Raw genomic sequence first — 14,912 nt, 5'->3', positions numbered from 1 at the left:
TTATAATGAACAACTGAAAAATTAGTTTTCATATTATTTTCACAGAAAAAAAACAATTTCTAATTTTGAAATTAGTTATTAATTTTTATTATTTTCATTTACAGCATTTTGCATTTTAAAACCAAAATACAAACAGTAGATTGTAAAAGATTGTCAGTCCTTTAGAAATAATTAACACCATTACTCATGATGATCTTAGTAATTTTAGGAACCCTAAAGCTTTTTGAAGTAAATCATGTTCTGTTTTCCTCAGAAATCCATGTGCTTCCAATCATCTTTAGCATCTTGTCACAGAAAGTACTTGGGAACCCATACAGAGTTTGGAAGAGGTGGCCCTAAAGGTTGTAACTGTTTATAAAACAGTATAGCCTGTCAAATGGTAATTACATTCTGAATAGAGGCACTTGAACCTGTATATTGTCAGAATTCAAAATAGTAAATGATAGTGGTTACTCAATTTAATCTTTTAAAACAACTTTTTCTTTCTTTTTTTTTTTTTTTTTTTTAAGTAAACTCTATGCCCAACATAGGCTCAAACTCACAACCCTGAGATCAAGAGTCACACACTCCACCACCTTAAAACAATACTTAAACTAGTTAAATTTAGCTATAAAGATCATTCATTATTGTTTGTGGCTTTTCATGATTTACCAAGTAGGTAAGGGCATAAATGTGCCAGTGACTTTTAAAGAATGGATTAGAGGAACACTTGGGTGGCTCAGTCAGTTAAGTGTCAGACTTTTGATTTCAGCTCAGGTCATCGTCTCACAGTTCCTGAGATTGAGCCCCATGTCAGGCTCAGCACTGAATGCGCAGAGCCTGCTTGGGATTCTCTCTCTTCTTTAAAAATAAATAACAATTAAAAAAAAAAAGTATGGACTAGAATTGGTTTGGCTATATGACCACTAACTTGTCAGTGAGTAACTACTGTGTCATTGTGGCCAAAAAATTCATCAAGACCTGTTTTAGACTCTTCTTAACACAACTGTAGTCAAAAAAGGCAGAGGAGTAGTGAAGCCAGAGAAGTATTATGATGCTGCTCATTTTCACTGTTCTCATTCTCACCTGTGATCCAATGAATTCTTTACAGCAGGGGTTGGCCAAGTTGAATTGGTAGAGCTTTGGAGAAACATATGTCCCTCTTTCCCCTACTTCAAACCCACAGAGAGGCATTACTAGAACTCCCTGCCTCATTAAGGAGTCCCTACAGTGCCATGTGCTGTTGGCATAAAGCAGGTCATAAGGCTCACTCAAATTTAAGAGATGAGGGAATAGATTCCACATCTTGATGGAAGAGCTACAAAGAATTTGTAGCTATGTTTAATACCCGTGTATATATCTGTATTGTATAGATTTACCACATGCCATCTGTACCCTCTGCATATTCGTGTGTGTACTAAGCATAAATGTATGTATGTATTTTTTTCTGTATTTTTTAAAATAAAATTTGAATAGCTGAAAGTAGTTTAGTTTTCTTCTGATGTCAGTTATTTTTGCTTTATTTTAAAGAATGCTTTGGAAAGTTTTCCTGAACTAACAATAATTACCCGTGACTCTAAAGCAAAAAGTGGGGGTTCTGCTATTTCTAAAATCAAAATGAATGGCAAAGCTTATAATAAGAAAACTCTAAGGACTTCTAAAACAACCACCAAATCTGCACAAGTAAGTAGATATTGATAGATAAAATTATACCTTTTCCACTTAATATAATTCCTATTTAAAACATTGAAACAAGCAAATATTTTACTAAATTTTGTTGTAAATATGAAATCTTTTCAGATACGCATGAGCAGCTCCAGATCAAGGAACAGGGATTTGGTCTTATTCTTTGTGTTTCTCCGTCGTTCAGCAGGGTATCTGCATGTAGTTAGTGCTCGCAGATTTTTAAACTAGATTAATAGGCAAGGAATCACCTGATGCCTGTATTTATATTTTATATATACTTTTTACCATTGGATACAAATGCATATAGATAAGTGAGCATACACATTTCCATGAGATGCAATATTCCATATCTGTAAAATTATTGAAATTGGAATTCACTCATTTTCAAACATAGTCTAAATTATTGCCTTTTCAGAAAACAGTTTTACCAATCAATTCCACATCAAAAATTAATTCTGTAGAAACACATTCACAAATGCATAAAAACGTATGCCCTTGCTCATTGTGCAGTTGTTTGTAAGAGCAATCCAGTTATGCTTTGCCAGTAGGAGATTGGACAAAGAGCCATCCAGATAATGTAATACTATGTACTTTTTAAAAAGAGACTCATTCATTCTTTCAGTAAAATATTTTGAGTGCCTACAATTTGCAAATACAGTTCTAAGTACTAGGAATATAACAGTGAAAAATGGTCAAAAATCCCTGCCCTCATATCATTTATAGTGGCAGGGGGGATATATGTAATAAATAGATATTCAAGTTTTAGTTAGGAAAAAATAAGTTCTAAAAAATAGAGTTGCAGAACAATATGTATAGTAGGATTTCCTTCCCGTTACAGAATGAGAGTTATTAATACGTAGTATACATCGAGGGAAAATATGAAAGAATATATACCATGCTGTTAACCTTGTTTATCTCTAAAGCAAGAGATTATAGATTCTTTTACTTTATAAGCCATCTTACATGTTTACTGTTTAAATTTTTTCTATGTTTAAACTTTTTGAAATAGTGTGTGTTTATATTCAGGAAAAAGAGTGAAGGTTTTAAAATACAATTTAAATTCTTAATCGAATAAGCCTCTTGTCCATATTTAAGTGTATATCTAACCATATTAGATATGGTTTATTTTTAAGATTTCCGTTGAGACTTTTGGTCTAGTGTTCTTGGAAAAAGTATTCGCAGCTCAAACATTCCATGAAATAAATATACCTATAAACTCTTTTCTTTTTATAGGAGTTTGCTGTTGATCCAGAGAAAATACAGCTGTATTCTTTGTATCATTCACTCCATCATTACAAATATCATGTTTATCTGATATGTAAAGATGAGGTAATTTTTTTCACTTATTTAAAAATGAAAATTTTTTCTGAACTTTTAAGGATTCCATACCTATCGTGGTTTTTTAATGTTTTAAAGAAAACTGTTGAAAAATATGTCTCTCTATTGTCCTGTAAATAATGTTATTCTGAGTATCTCTGTTATGTGTTGTGCTCATATTAATCTGAGGCTCTTAGGGAAGCTGTAAGTGGTAATGTTTTTAAGCTATTATGCTTACTTACCTTGCCATAATAAATGGTACTTTATTTCATTTTCTTCTCCCATAATACAGAATGATCCTGCTTTAATTCACTTCAGTCACTGCTTTGACATCCTGCTGTCTTCCTTATCACTAGAATGGCCTTATCCCACTTAATTGCAGAGAAAGGGGTTTTTGTGCCTTGGCAGGAAGAAATGATAGTTAAAATTTAATTGTAACTTTTAAGTATCATAATTGAGGTTGCTCAGAAATTATATATGACCATATTACCACTTTGTAGGTGGGATAATAAAGTTCAATTTCCTCAAAGGTTTAATGGTTCTAGACAGTAGTATCTTTTTTGACTAGCACTACCAGTTTTTTAATAAAGAGTTAAGTTGGCCCAAGGCTATACTTGATGTGTTTGATGATAATGTGCTGGAAAGATGGTCGTGCAATATATGTTGACTATTTTTACAATGCTCTGAAATGTAGAATTGACCCCAAAATTGGTCACTTAAATTTAACACAACTGGAAGCAATTGAGAAAGTTTGAGCCATTTTTTTCTAGCTTCCTCCTTGCCCTCCTGGAACTAAAAATGATAGGATTAGACTTCACCTGAATTTATGTGACATAATCATTCTCCATGGATGGAATTTGTTTTTTAAAGCAGTATTTGTAGGTGGATTCATAAATCCTTTTCATTCGAGATCTAGAAACAGTGAGCTCTTATTAAGAGCTAATAAAGGGATAAGTATAAGCTAATGTGGCAATTCTCTTTATTTTAGATTTCTTCTGTGCAGAAAAGAAATGAAGACTTAGGACAGGAAGAAATTGTTCAACTTTGTATGAAAAATGTAAAATGGGTAGAAGACCTATTTGAAAAATTTGGAGAACTTCTAAATCATGTACAGCAGAAATGTTCCTAACATTTCCACAAAAATTCCGTCTATTTTATAGCACTAATGAACTGGCAGAGGCGGGTGGTCGAAGGGGGTGCAGAGCCTCAGATAATTGAATGTCAGGCAGTGGTCTCCTGCGGGCACACCTGCTTTGACCATAGAACTTGCATCATGACCTCTGCTGAAGGACAGCGGTGCTGCCCAGGAAGTCAGTCCTTTGGAAATGGACCTAAAACCCTACCACGTTTTTATCCTAATGAATGACTTTTCTATTTTGTAAACCATTGGGTAACTGAGTTTTATTTTCAGAAATGTTTTTTGACAAATGATGAAGCATGCACTAAATATAATTTTTCTTTATGGCTAGAGAAATAACACTTACGTAACTTGATTATTTTTTCCTGACTCTGACTAAATACCAGAATGAAAGAGAGGTGGCACAGAAAGCATATGTTTATATTCATGTCTGGCCACAAAATGGAAAGTATTGTACATTATGTAAACAGATCTGGTGTGATGTGACATTTTGTATGAGAATATCCTCAATTTAAAATATGAAATTCAGAAACTGCATTCTGCTTTACGAACTCCTTTTACTCTTAACATGTTCAGGAAACTGGATGTGGAATTGGTGCAATTCTAGGACTGCTTTTTGTGTCAAATTATATTGTAATGAGAAAAACAATGACATACTATTTTCCCTATCTCGAAGAATATTTTCGTTTATACTGTTTTTCCTTTGGAAAAATTTTCAATTGTACATTTTATTTCACTAATAGTTGTATTTTTCACAAGGAAAATGTTGTGGTTATAATTAAGTTTGATGTATCTGTACTACACTTTCCATTATTTTCAGTAAATCTTATTTAGTTATATATGGAATTTCTATTGTGAATTCTATCTTGAGGTAACCATTTTTGTTTATACAGATTTGCTTCAGTGTTATCCACAATATGCATTCAGTACTAGAATTAGTTTAGCTTTATAAATGGAGTTGTGTTAGACACTGCAGTAATTTTCTAATTCATGAAAGTAAATTTCTTACTAAACTAGTACTTGATAAACTGATTTGTCAAATCAAAATTCACCACGTTATACGTTTGGAAGAATGAAATTTATGATTAGGCTACATGCAGTGTTAAACACAGCTTACCTAACTCTTAGAACTCCAAGTGGTAGAACTCTCCTTTGGTGCCTTTCCAACCTTTATACATGCTGTTGTAGCTTTCTTTAGTTTGATAGCTAGTGTTTCAAGTAGTATAGCTGAGACAGTGAATGTATTAGGTTCAACATGACCTTTTGTTTTATTTGTGTTTGCCAACAGGATGCCTTATTTGTTTGAGAAAAAGATTTACTAGTGTCCTTCTAAATGATCTCCTTTTTTAGGATTCTAAAGAGTTGTTAATCATCATACTTTTTGTTTATTTTACCACCGTTTAGTGCCTTAAGCCCTATCAAGAAAGCAGTGTTACTGCTCAATGCCCAAATAAGACATGCTTATGTGGACATTGCTGTTGTCTTGATTTTGAGTTAACAGGCCAACTTCTTATACTTAAAACCTTGCTAAATTGGCAAAGAATTAAAGATAACATGTGACTTGATTTGAGAGTAAAACATTGTAGCATTGGGTAGAAAATGAGTGAGTTAAGCTTACATATTTATTTTTGATGGTTATCTTATTAAAAGCAATAATTCTTAATCCAACAATCCTTGTACCTGCCATTAGATGAGATAATAATAGAAGTTTCTCTCAAGGGTTAAATGTTCCACTTCTGAAAGTTTCTAAAAAGACCTGTTTAAACAGTTGATTTTGAAAACAAAAGTAACCTATTAGATTCATTTTGCCTAACTCAAATGAGAGACTTACCAGTGAGAGCATCATAAAATTAATTTCACCAGGTGGAGAAGAGTAGGAAGCAGCCATATTTCTTTCTGATATTGACTCTGGACAGAATTGGTTTCTTTCGTTTCCAAAGTGCAGAGTAGATAACTACATCTCCTAATGTAGTGTTCTAAGTACATAAGTACATGTCTTTCCTCCCGCAGTTTAACTTTCCTGAATCATTGATGGTTGAAATGCCATCATGCATTTAGGTAACACTTGAAGTACATGTTTGAAATCACTCGCCACATTTCCTTGTTAAGGCCCATGGAAAACAGGTACATTTCCTTAAAGTTAATCTTATGTTTCCTATAGAAAATAACCCATTTCCTCTTCAACTGAAGTTGTCCTCAAAATGTTTGCAGTTGTATTCATTTTAGTAAAACAAGTGTTTTCATAATGTCAGAGGCCAAGTCTGTGATAACTGCCTGAAGGAGACCCAGTTGTTTGGCACTGTCTTCTCTCATTTGATCATTAATATAGGCAAGGGCCTCAAACTCGGGCCTTCGCAAAAAGTGGGACTATTATTATGATAACCATTCATGAGTCCTTTCTTTGTATGAAGTTGAATAAATACCTAGCTGATTAGCATTCACATTCCTTGCCACGGAGTTTGAAATTTGTAGTATAGAAATAATTTTAGGTTGTAGATAGAATTAAAGAGGTAAAGCACACATTGCCACAACCCATGAAAAACATTTTTAAGAAAGATTGGATTTTCCTTCCTGCAGATATATCTGGAAATAATATAAAAAATCAGTTTGTGTTGGTGTTTATTTGTAGTTCAGACTGGTGGTTGTAGAAGGAGCTTCCTTGTTCCCATTTTCATAATAATCCAGTTTCCACTTATTTGATCTCTAATGAAGTCACAAACTTATGATGATGTGAATTTATCATAGTAAGTCAACAATACAAACTGTCCACTCTTCTTTTACACTATCAAATAGAAAACATTGGTGAGGTGCAAAAATCTTAATTTAAAACAGGAGACGTTCAGGTTATCTTTAAGTTTCTAAATTTCTTTAAGTTTCTAAAACTTGAAAATGATAGGTGACTCATACATTATTACTGGTTTCAAAGCTTTCCTCACATTTTTTAAAGTCTCACTTTCCTTTTAATATATATATTTATTTTTGTTGAAACAGCTGTTTTCCAATCTATGATTTTGAAGATACACCGATAAAAACCCAATGTAGCAGCAGGGTTATTAAATCAGCTTTGGGTCCCAAAAGTTGCTTCAGATGTGCAAGTTGTGAATTTTATTGTATTTGTAGAATACAGTTTTTGTTTTGAACTACAGTTTCATCTTCTCAAAAATGATTTTCAAACAGAGTGAACTGTCCCGGGATAATGGCTTCTACCCATGTCAATTGCATTTGACACGTAACTGCACAAATGAACAATGTACACTATTGGTTGTGCATTAACTTACATGTACAACTTTTGGCATCTATGTTCACAAATGCATGTTTTCGAAAATCACCTTTATTTATAAGTGACAATGATTGAAGTTAAGGATACAAAGAAACCTGCATTTGTAGCCCAGAGTTTTAAGTGGTCCATAACACAATGTATGGAAATGTGAAAGACAATTTTGTATATTTGTTTGTTACTAACTCAGATCATTAAAATGAAAACAATTTTTTAAACAACAAAATCAGAATGTTTTGAGGGTTTGTTTGTTTTTTTTAAGAATTGAAAACTGAGGTATTCTATTATCCAAAAGCATCATCATGTTATAGATTCTTCACACAACACCTATTTTGTAAAGTCCTATTGTAAAGTTATTAGGTACAAATCTATATTAACTATTGAATATGTAAAAACGAGTTTATCCTGATTCATTAATTTTCAGAGTAATAATATCCTGCCTTTACCTTCATATGCTATTTTAAAACATTAAGTATTTAAGTAAATACATGCTCAGCATATTTGCTGTGTTTTAAAATAGTTTTTTCCAAGAATCTTTACACCCAACGTGGGGCTCAAACTCATGACCTGATATCGAGAGTTGCATGCTCTACCAACTGAGCCAGCCAGACACCCCAATTAATTTTGATTGTAAAAGCACTTTTCAATCCTTGACTTATTTTACATTGTTCAAAACCAAATCTTCAATCAATGATCTCTATCAAAAATTGTTTTAAAATTTTGTAACGTCCCTGTTTTATTCTCCATTGGTTGCTAAAATTGTGTTAATTTTCAGAAATAGTCATTATTCAAATATCGTAGAAAATAGTCATTAAAATTGCATCGCAAACCTAAATGATAACACTTCTACACTGCTTTATTAATGTCTTGTTACTTTCTGGTTCTTTTTATTAGTGTTTTATTTTTTATTTATTTTTTTAATGTTCTTTTAATTTTTTTAAGTTTATTTTAAGAGAGACAAAGAGTGCGAATGGGGGAAGGGCAGAAAGAGAGGGAGAGAGAGAATCTCAAGCAGGCTCCCAGCTGCCAGTGCAGAGCCCAATGTGGGGCTTAACCCACAAAACCGTGAGATTATGACCTGAGCTGAAACCAAGAGTCAGACTGAGCCACCTAGGCGCCCCTAAGGTTTTCTTTTCTAATGTTTATTTTAGAGAGAGAGAGCATGAGCAGGGGAGGGGCAGGGAGAGAGGGAGACACAGAATCCAAAGCAAGCTCCAGCCTCTGAGCTGTCAGCACAGAGCCTGACGTGGGACTCGAACTCAGGAACTTTGAGATACGATCTGAGCCAAAGTCAGACACTTAACCAACTAACCAACTGAGCCATCCAGGTGCCCCATTAGTGTTTTTTAAAATGAATTTTGTATCTCAGAGGAGCTCTCTAAAATCAATTATTTAACCTGACTTTCTCAAGAAATACGTGTAATAGGAGACTTGTTTTCCATATGGAAATGTTTTTATTACCAGAAAAATAATAAAGTTACATACTTATTGCATGAAAAAAAGTCACAAAACATGAAAATGTAAAGAAAAAGGTATAAAGCACTCTCAATATTAAGTCTTAACATCAGCCCAGAACATGCTTTCAATTCCCAATTTGGGATGGGTCACAAAATTAGGTATTAGCGATTAGCCCTTTTCTGTGGTGTGACTTTAAGTAAATTCTTAGATTTCAGAGATACTTGTGTTTAAATGAAAATGAAAAGGCACATTCCAAAGGGAAATAGAAACTATCTGGATTATTGTTCATTTTAGGTTTTATATATATATATGTATATATATATATATATATATAATCTGTTCAGTTAGCATGAATAATTTAGAGCTGACCGGTTTCAAATAAAAGGAAGATAGAATTACCTAGTAGTCTGTTGTTAAACCTTACCTATTTTGTGATGTTAATCAGGAGTCCAGAAATTGCTTTGCAAGAATCACTTCTGTTTTACATATAATTTACCTGTAATACACTGAGATGTTTTCACCTGTAGCAAATACAGATTTTCTTTTAATTTAGCTCCTTACAATATTTAGAATAAGGCAACAATGAAAATCATTTAAGACCTAGAATAAAAAATAATGGACATGGTAGAAATTTTTCTTAAATTGTAGCAAGAAGAATCTTTTTCTTCCTTCTCCTTCCTCTCTTCACAATGTTTCTGTGTCTTTTCATTGCTTTTAACCCAGACTCTCATAAAGTTAAAAGCACTTTATGAAATGAAATGTTTCCTCCTTTTTTTCCCCATTTGTGGCCTAGGCTTAAGGAACATCTTTAAATTCCTCAAATGTGTGTTTTTTCTTGCCTCTAGTAGTTCTTGTTCCCTCTGCTGAACTAGTCTTCCTTCATCTTTTAATTCTTCAGGTTTCACTTTAATATCACTTCTTTTGGATCAGATTAGGTTTTAACCCTCTGGCCCAGATTATGTGCCCTGTGATTCCTGTAATGTAGCATTTACCACACTTTGTTATGGTTACTTGACTGGTGCTCTTTACTGTGATATGATAGGACCTACGTGTGTTTTGCTCACCATTGCACTCCCAGCATCTGGTGCAATATCTGATCTCATTAAGTATTTAATGAATAACTTGGGGCGCCTGGGTGGCGCAGTCGGTTAAGCGTCCGACTTCAGCCAGGTCACGATCTCGCGGTCCGTGAGTTCGAGCCCCGCGTCAGGCTCTGGGCTGATGGCTCGGAGCCTGGAGCCTGTTTCCGATTCTGTGTCTCCCTCTCTCTCTGCCCCTCCCCCGTTCATGCTCTGTCTCTCTCTGTCCCAAAAATAAATAAAAAATGTTGGGAAAAAAAAAAAATTAAAAAAAAAAAAGTATTTAATGAATAACTGGATATATGAAAGAAAAGTTACATGGAACATTAAAAGGTAAAAACAGGAAAGTACTCACTGCATTTTGCAATAAAGGCATTAATGACTTTAGTGAGCAATGTGCTACTGCAGCGTCAGAAGAAAGCGACAATACCAAGAGTTTGTACAATAGAATATTGGTATTTTATGAAAAAGTGCAATGTAGTGGCCATTATTTTTTACATTGTGTCTTCATCTGCAGAGACAGCCCAGGGACCCTGATTTCACATTCCTCTCTTTTGGGCTTGAGACTCCAGCTGGAATAATTAGAGAACAAAGTTCCAGTAAAAGTGAATGAATGTTTCTGTTAGAAGTACTCATTGTGAGCAAAATACTCGAGAGGGAGTGTTTATCTACTTGGGGAGCATCCTGCAAAGCTTCGTGGAAGTAGTAATGATTAAGCCAAGTCTCAAAGGTTGGGAGAAATTTTACACAAAGCTGGATGAAGAAAAATGCATAATACTTTGTTTTCAGGAAAATGGTTTCTACTTGCCACTAAACTAGCTCTGTCCTCAGACATGTTATGTGAAGCCTAGTCTGTGTCTATTTTCTCATCCTGAAAGTGAGGTAAGAAACAAAGTCTTCTAAAACTATTAATGTTCTTTGATTCTATAGAGACTGGAACGTTGGGAGAAATGCAGAGTTGTTCAACAGTAGCACCAAAGAGAGCAGAACAGGAAGAATGACTTTACCACATTATTTCCAAGCTTTCACTAACTTGCAAGACTTAGATTAAAATCATTAAGCAGGTATTTTATACACACACCCCCCCTGGCAGCGCTTAGTTTACCTTGTGACAGTATAAGATTAGAAACATCTGCTCTCACCAGTCACTTGTGAAGTACTTAAGGTCATATCTACATCATCTTCACCTTTCTAGCTCCAACAGCACGAAGTATTTTACACAATAGGCTCTTAATAGGTATGTGTTGAATAGATGTGTGATTTATACATGAGTGTTCATTTGGACAGTGTTTTCAAGCTGGCCTGTAAGGAGCTCAGAATGCCATTAGTATGGTGCCTGACTGGCTCAGTCAGGGGAGCATGTGACTCTTAGTCTCAGGGTTGTAAATTCAAGCCTCACGTTGGGTGTAGAGATTTCCTAAAAATAAAATCTTAGGGGAGCCTGGGTGGCTCAGTCGGTTAAGTGTCCGACTTCAGCTCAGGTCATGATCTCACGATTCATGAGTTCGAGCCTCTCATTGGGCTCTCCGCTCTCAACACAGAGCCTGCTTCAGATCCTCTGTCTCCCTCTCACTCTCTCTGCCCCTCCCCCACTCACTCTGTCTCAAAAATAAAACAGTAAAAATTTTTTAAATAATAAAATCTTTTTAAAAATGCCATTAATGTCAGTGGTCCATTACCTGCTTTCTCTATCTTTAAAAGAAAACCTCTCATCACTGTGCTTCTCAACAGACCAAAGTCCATTCTCTTAATTTTTCTATTTAATTTCCATTTAATCTATGGAAGTGAATGAGCTATCATCAGAGAGCAGCTGTCTTTAAGCAGTGAAGCAAGAGAATTAAAAACACTAGCAACAACTTAGCCGAAAGAACTTGGCTTTCTAATGTATTTTTTAAATTAACCTTGTTTACATACTCTTTTCATCAATGACTTAAAAACTGTTAATGGGCCAATCAGTAAAAGTCTTTTCAATGCCAGTCCTCCTTTGAGTTTATTAGAAGATAACGTTATTTGATTTAAATAGAAGTCAGGAAGTTAAGGTTTTTTACAAATGCATTAATGTTATCACAGGAGTTTGCAAACAACTCACTATCAAAAAGATTATGTATTAAAGCACCATTCACAAAGCATTGCAAAGCAAAAATTTGTCGTTTTAAAGAATGCCCACACTCATGAGCAAATACTGTGCGATCCAAATGAGAAACACGAGAAGTCATCACTGACTGGTAGCTGAGCACCACTATATTAGCTTTCTTGGGCTGCTATCACAAAATACCACAGACTTAGGTAGTTTAAACAACAGAGACTTACATTCTTACAATCCCAGATGCTGTCAGTCCAGATAAAGGTCCAGCAGTTGAGTTGATGGTGAGGGCTCTCTTCCTAGCTTGTAGATAACTACTTTCTTGCTGTGTCCTCATATGACAGAGAGACTCTCTGGTGTCTTCTAAGGGCACTAACCCCAACATGAGCACCCCAAATTTACGACCTCATATAACTCTAGTTGCCTTTCAAAGGCTTCACTTCCAAGTACCACCACATTGAGGGTCAGGGCTTCAACATATGAGTTGGGGGCAAGGAACAAAAACGTTCAGTCCATGACAATAACTGAGGTGTCAGTTATGACAGAAAAGCTGAAGCCTGCCCTGCAAATAGTCAGCACTGACTGGCTTAAAATTATCTCTGGTCTGGGGTGCCTGGGTGGCTCAGTTGGTTAAGCATCAGACTTAACCATGATCTCACAGTTTGTGAGTTCAAGCCCCACATTGGGTTCTGCTGTGACAGTGCGGAGCCTGCTTGGGATTCTCTCTCTCCCTATCTCTCTGCCCCTCCCCTGCTCACTCTCTGTCTCTCTCAAAGTAAACAAACTTAAAAAAATTATATTAAAAAAAATATCTCTGGTCTATCCAGAAGCAAGAACATAGTTCATATATTACTCTTCTACCATAGAGAAGTGACCACAGTGAAACTCTCTTAGCATAGAGGTCAAAGTCTTGCCACTTTGAACTTCACATAGGCAAAAACAGACTATCAGTTCCTTCCTAAATAAACCCCCCTTTCCCAATTTCTCTCTTCCCCAATTTTCACACCTTTTCTTGAATAAACGTTTCTTCACCTTTTATTTATACCTAGGACCTTTTAATGTTTTTTTTTTACCCTATTTTTTTTTGAGAGAGAGAGAGCATGAGTGGAGGAGTCGCAGAGGGAGAGAGAGAATCTCAAGAAGGCTCCACGCTCAGTGCAGAGCCAGACTCAGGGCTCAGTCCCACAACCCTGGGATCATGACCTGAGCCAAAATCAAGAGTCTGATGCTAAACTGAGCCACCCAGGCGCCCCAAATGTTTTTTTTCTAAGAATTTATTTTTAAGTAATCTCAACATGGGGCTTAAATCTACAACCCTGAGATCAAGAGTTGCATGCTCCACTGACTGAGCCAGCCAGGCACCTCAAATTGGTTGTTTTTTGAAAATAACTTTTACCAGTTTACTGGTTAATGGATCAATGGAACTCCTCACACTATCATGCCAGATGTCAATCTCCAGCTGTTAAAAATTTTAACTGTATGATTTTATGCAAAAAATTCAATGGTCTATACCATGAGTTTTATACCATGTTTGCATGTGATAAAAATAATAATTAAATGTAATTAAAATAATAGGGAGCATCTAGCTGTGTCAATCCATTGAGCATGCAACTCTTGATTTCAGTTTTGTGGGTTTCAGCACTACGTTGGGTGCAGAGATTGCTAAAAATAAAATATTTTAAAAATTTTATAAATATATATATACACATATAATTTTATATATAATTTATATATATAATTTATATATATATATATATATATATATATATATATCTTAAGCAATAAAAATAATTTTTAAAATTCAGGGGTTTTTTGGTAAACTTTTAATTTTTGAAAAAAATTTTTTTAATGTTTATTTTCTTTATTTGTGAGACAGAGATAGAGCGTGAGCAGGGGAAGGGCAGAGAGAGAGAGGGAGACAATTCCAAGCAGGCTCCAGGCTCTGAGCTGTCAGCACAGAGCCCGACACGGGGCTTGAACTCATGAACCATGAGATCATGACCTGAGCCCGAAGTTGGATGCTTAACTGACTGAGCCACACAGGCGCCCCAGATTAGTTTTTTTAAAGGTATTATTATAGGTATGAAATATTAGGGAATACATTTCTCTTTTACCTTTTGTTGTCCCTTAGTCCTTTTTTTCATGTTCCATTTTTTTCTTTTTCTTATTATATGTAACATTTATAAATATTAACCTTAATAGCAGCAAGGTCTGGTTTTTTCTAAATCAGAGAGCAGCAAAACTTCCTTCAATTGGGAATTAAACATTACTCCAAATACGCATGTTGGCATGATTAGGTTTTTATTATATATTGAGATTATAGGAAAGTGATTTACTAACTACATTGTATCCAGTTCTTTAAATAAAAGAAAGTTTTGTCATTGGATTTAGGACTGCTTGTTCTGAACTTTGAAGTCACAATCTGACATCCCACTCAATGTTTATCTTGGTAAGTATGCCATTATGGTCCATGCCCTAAGTGCTCTGTGTGTATGTATTTTGTTAAAGAAAGTAGATGATTAGCTTAGTGGGTGTAATTTACTATTAATTCACTGTCTATAAAGACATTAGCTCCCAAGCCCCATTCTTTGTAAACAATATTATTTTTTGGCTAACTGGAAAACAATATTTATAATTCATTACCTAGTTTATAAAGTACCCATTCCGTACAAGGTGCTCTGCTTTTGAGATTTACACCACAATAAAAATTAAGATGAAGATAAGCTAAGATTTATTAACTAGTAGTGAAAACAAATTATTTCTTCTTGATACTTGGGCCAGTCATCCTGGGTCCTTTTATTTTTTATTTTTTATTTTTGAGGATTTTTCTTCTTTAATCTCTACACCCAACATGGGGCTGGAGCTCACAACACTGACACTGATTTCAAGAGTTGT

General features: G+C 34.7%; 1 protein-coding gene across 4 annotated transcripts in view; it reads left to right on the top strand.

Annotated features, from left to right (window-relative positions):
* Positions 1-7,623, top strand: part of QSER1 (glutamine and serine rich 1) — an 82,621-nt gene extending 74,998 nt beyond the window's left edge. For 3 of the 4 annotated variants that reach the window (XM_019456633.2, XM_019456630.2, XM_019456629.2), the window contains 3 exons: positions 1,510-1,662; positions 2,899-2,994; positions 3,971-7,623. In XM_019456633.2, coding sequence (XP_019312178.2) covers positions 1,510-1,662; positions 2,899-2,994; positions 3,971-4,111 — 390 coding nt within the window. In that variant the 3' untranslated portion in view covers positions 4,112-7,623. Of the gene's footprint in view, positions 1-253; positions 380-1,509; positions 1,663-2,898; positions 2,995-3,970 lie in introns of those variants that run through there. The other variant, XM_053899851.1, reaches the window with a different exon arrangement.
* Positions 7,624-14,912: the final 7,289 nt, after the last annotated feature.

This window comes from Panthera pardus, unplaced genomic scaffold, assembly GCF_024362965.1.
Source record: "Panthera pardus isolate Hobbes unplaced genomic scaffold, ASM2436296v1 HiC_scaffold_12, whole genome shotgun sequence".
NCBI classification, from domain to species: Eukaryota; Metazoa; Chordata; class Mammalia; order Carnivora; family Felidae; genus Panthera; species Panthera pardus.
Note: the sequence above shows the minus strand (reverse complement) of the source record. Positions and strands in the feature narration are given on the sequence as shown.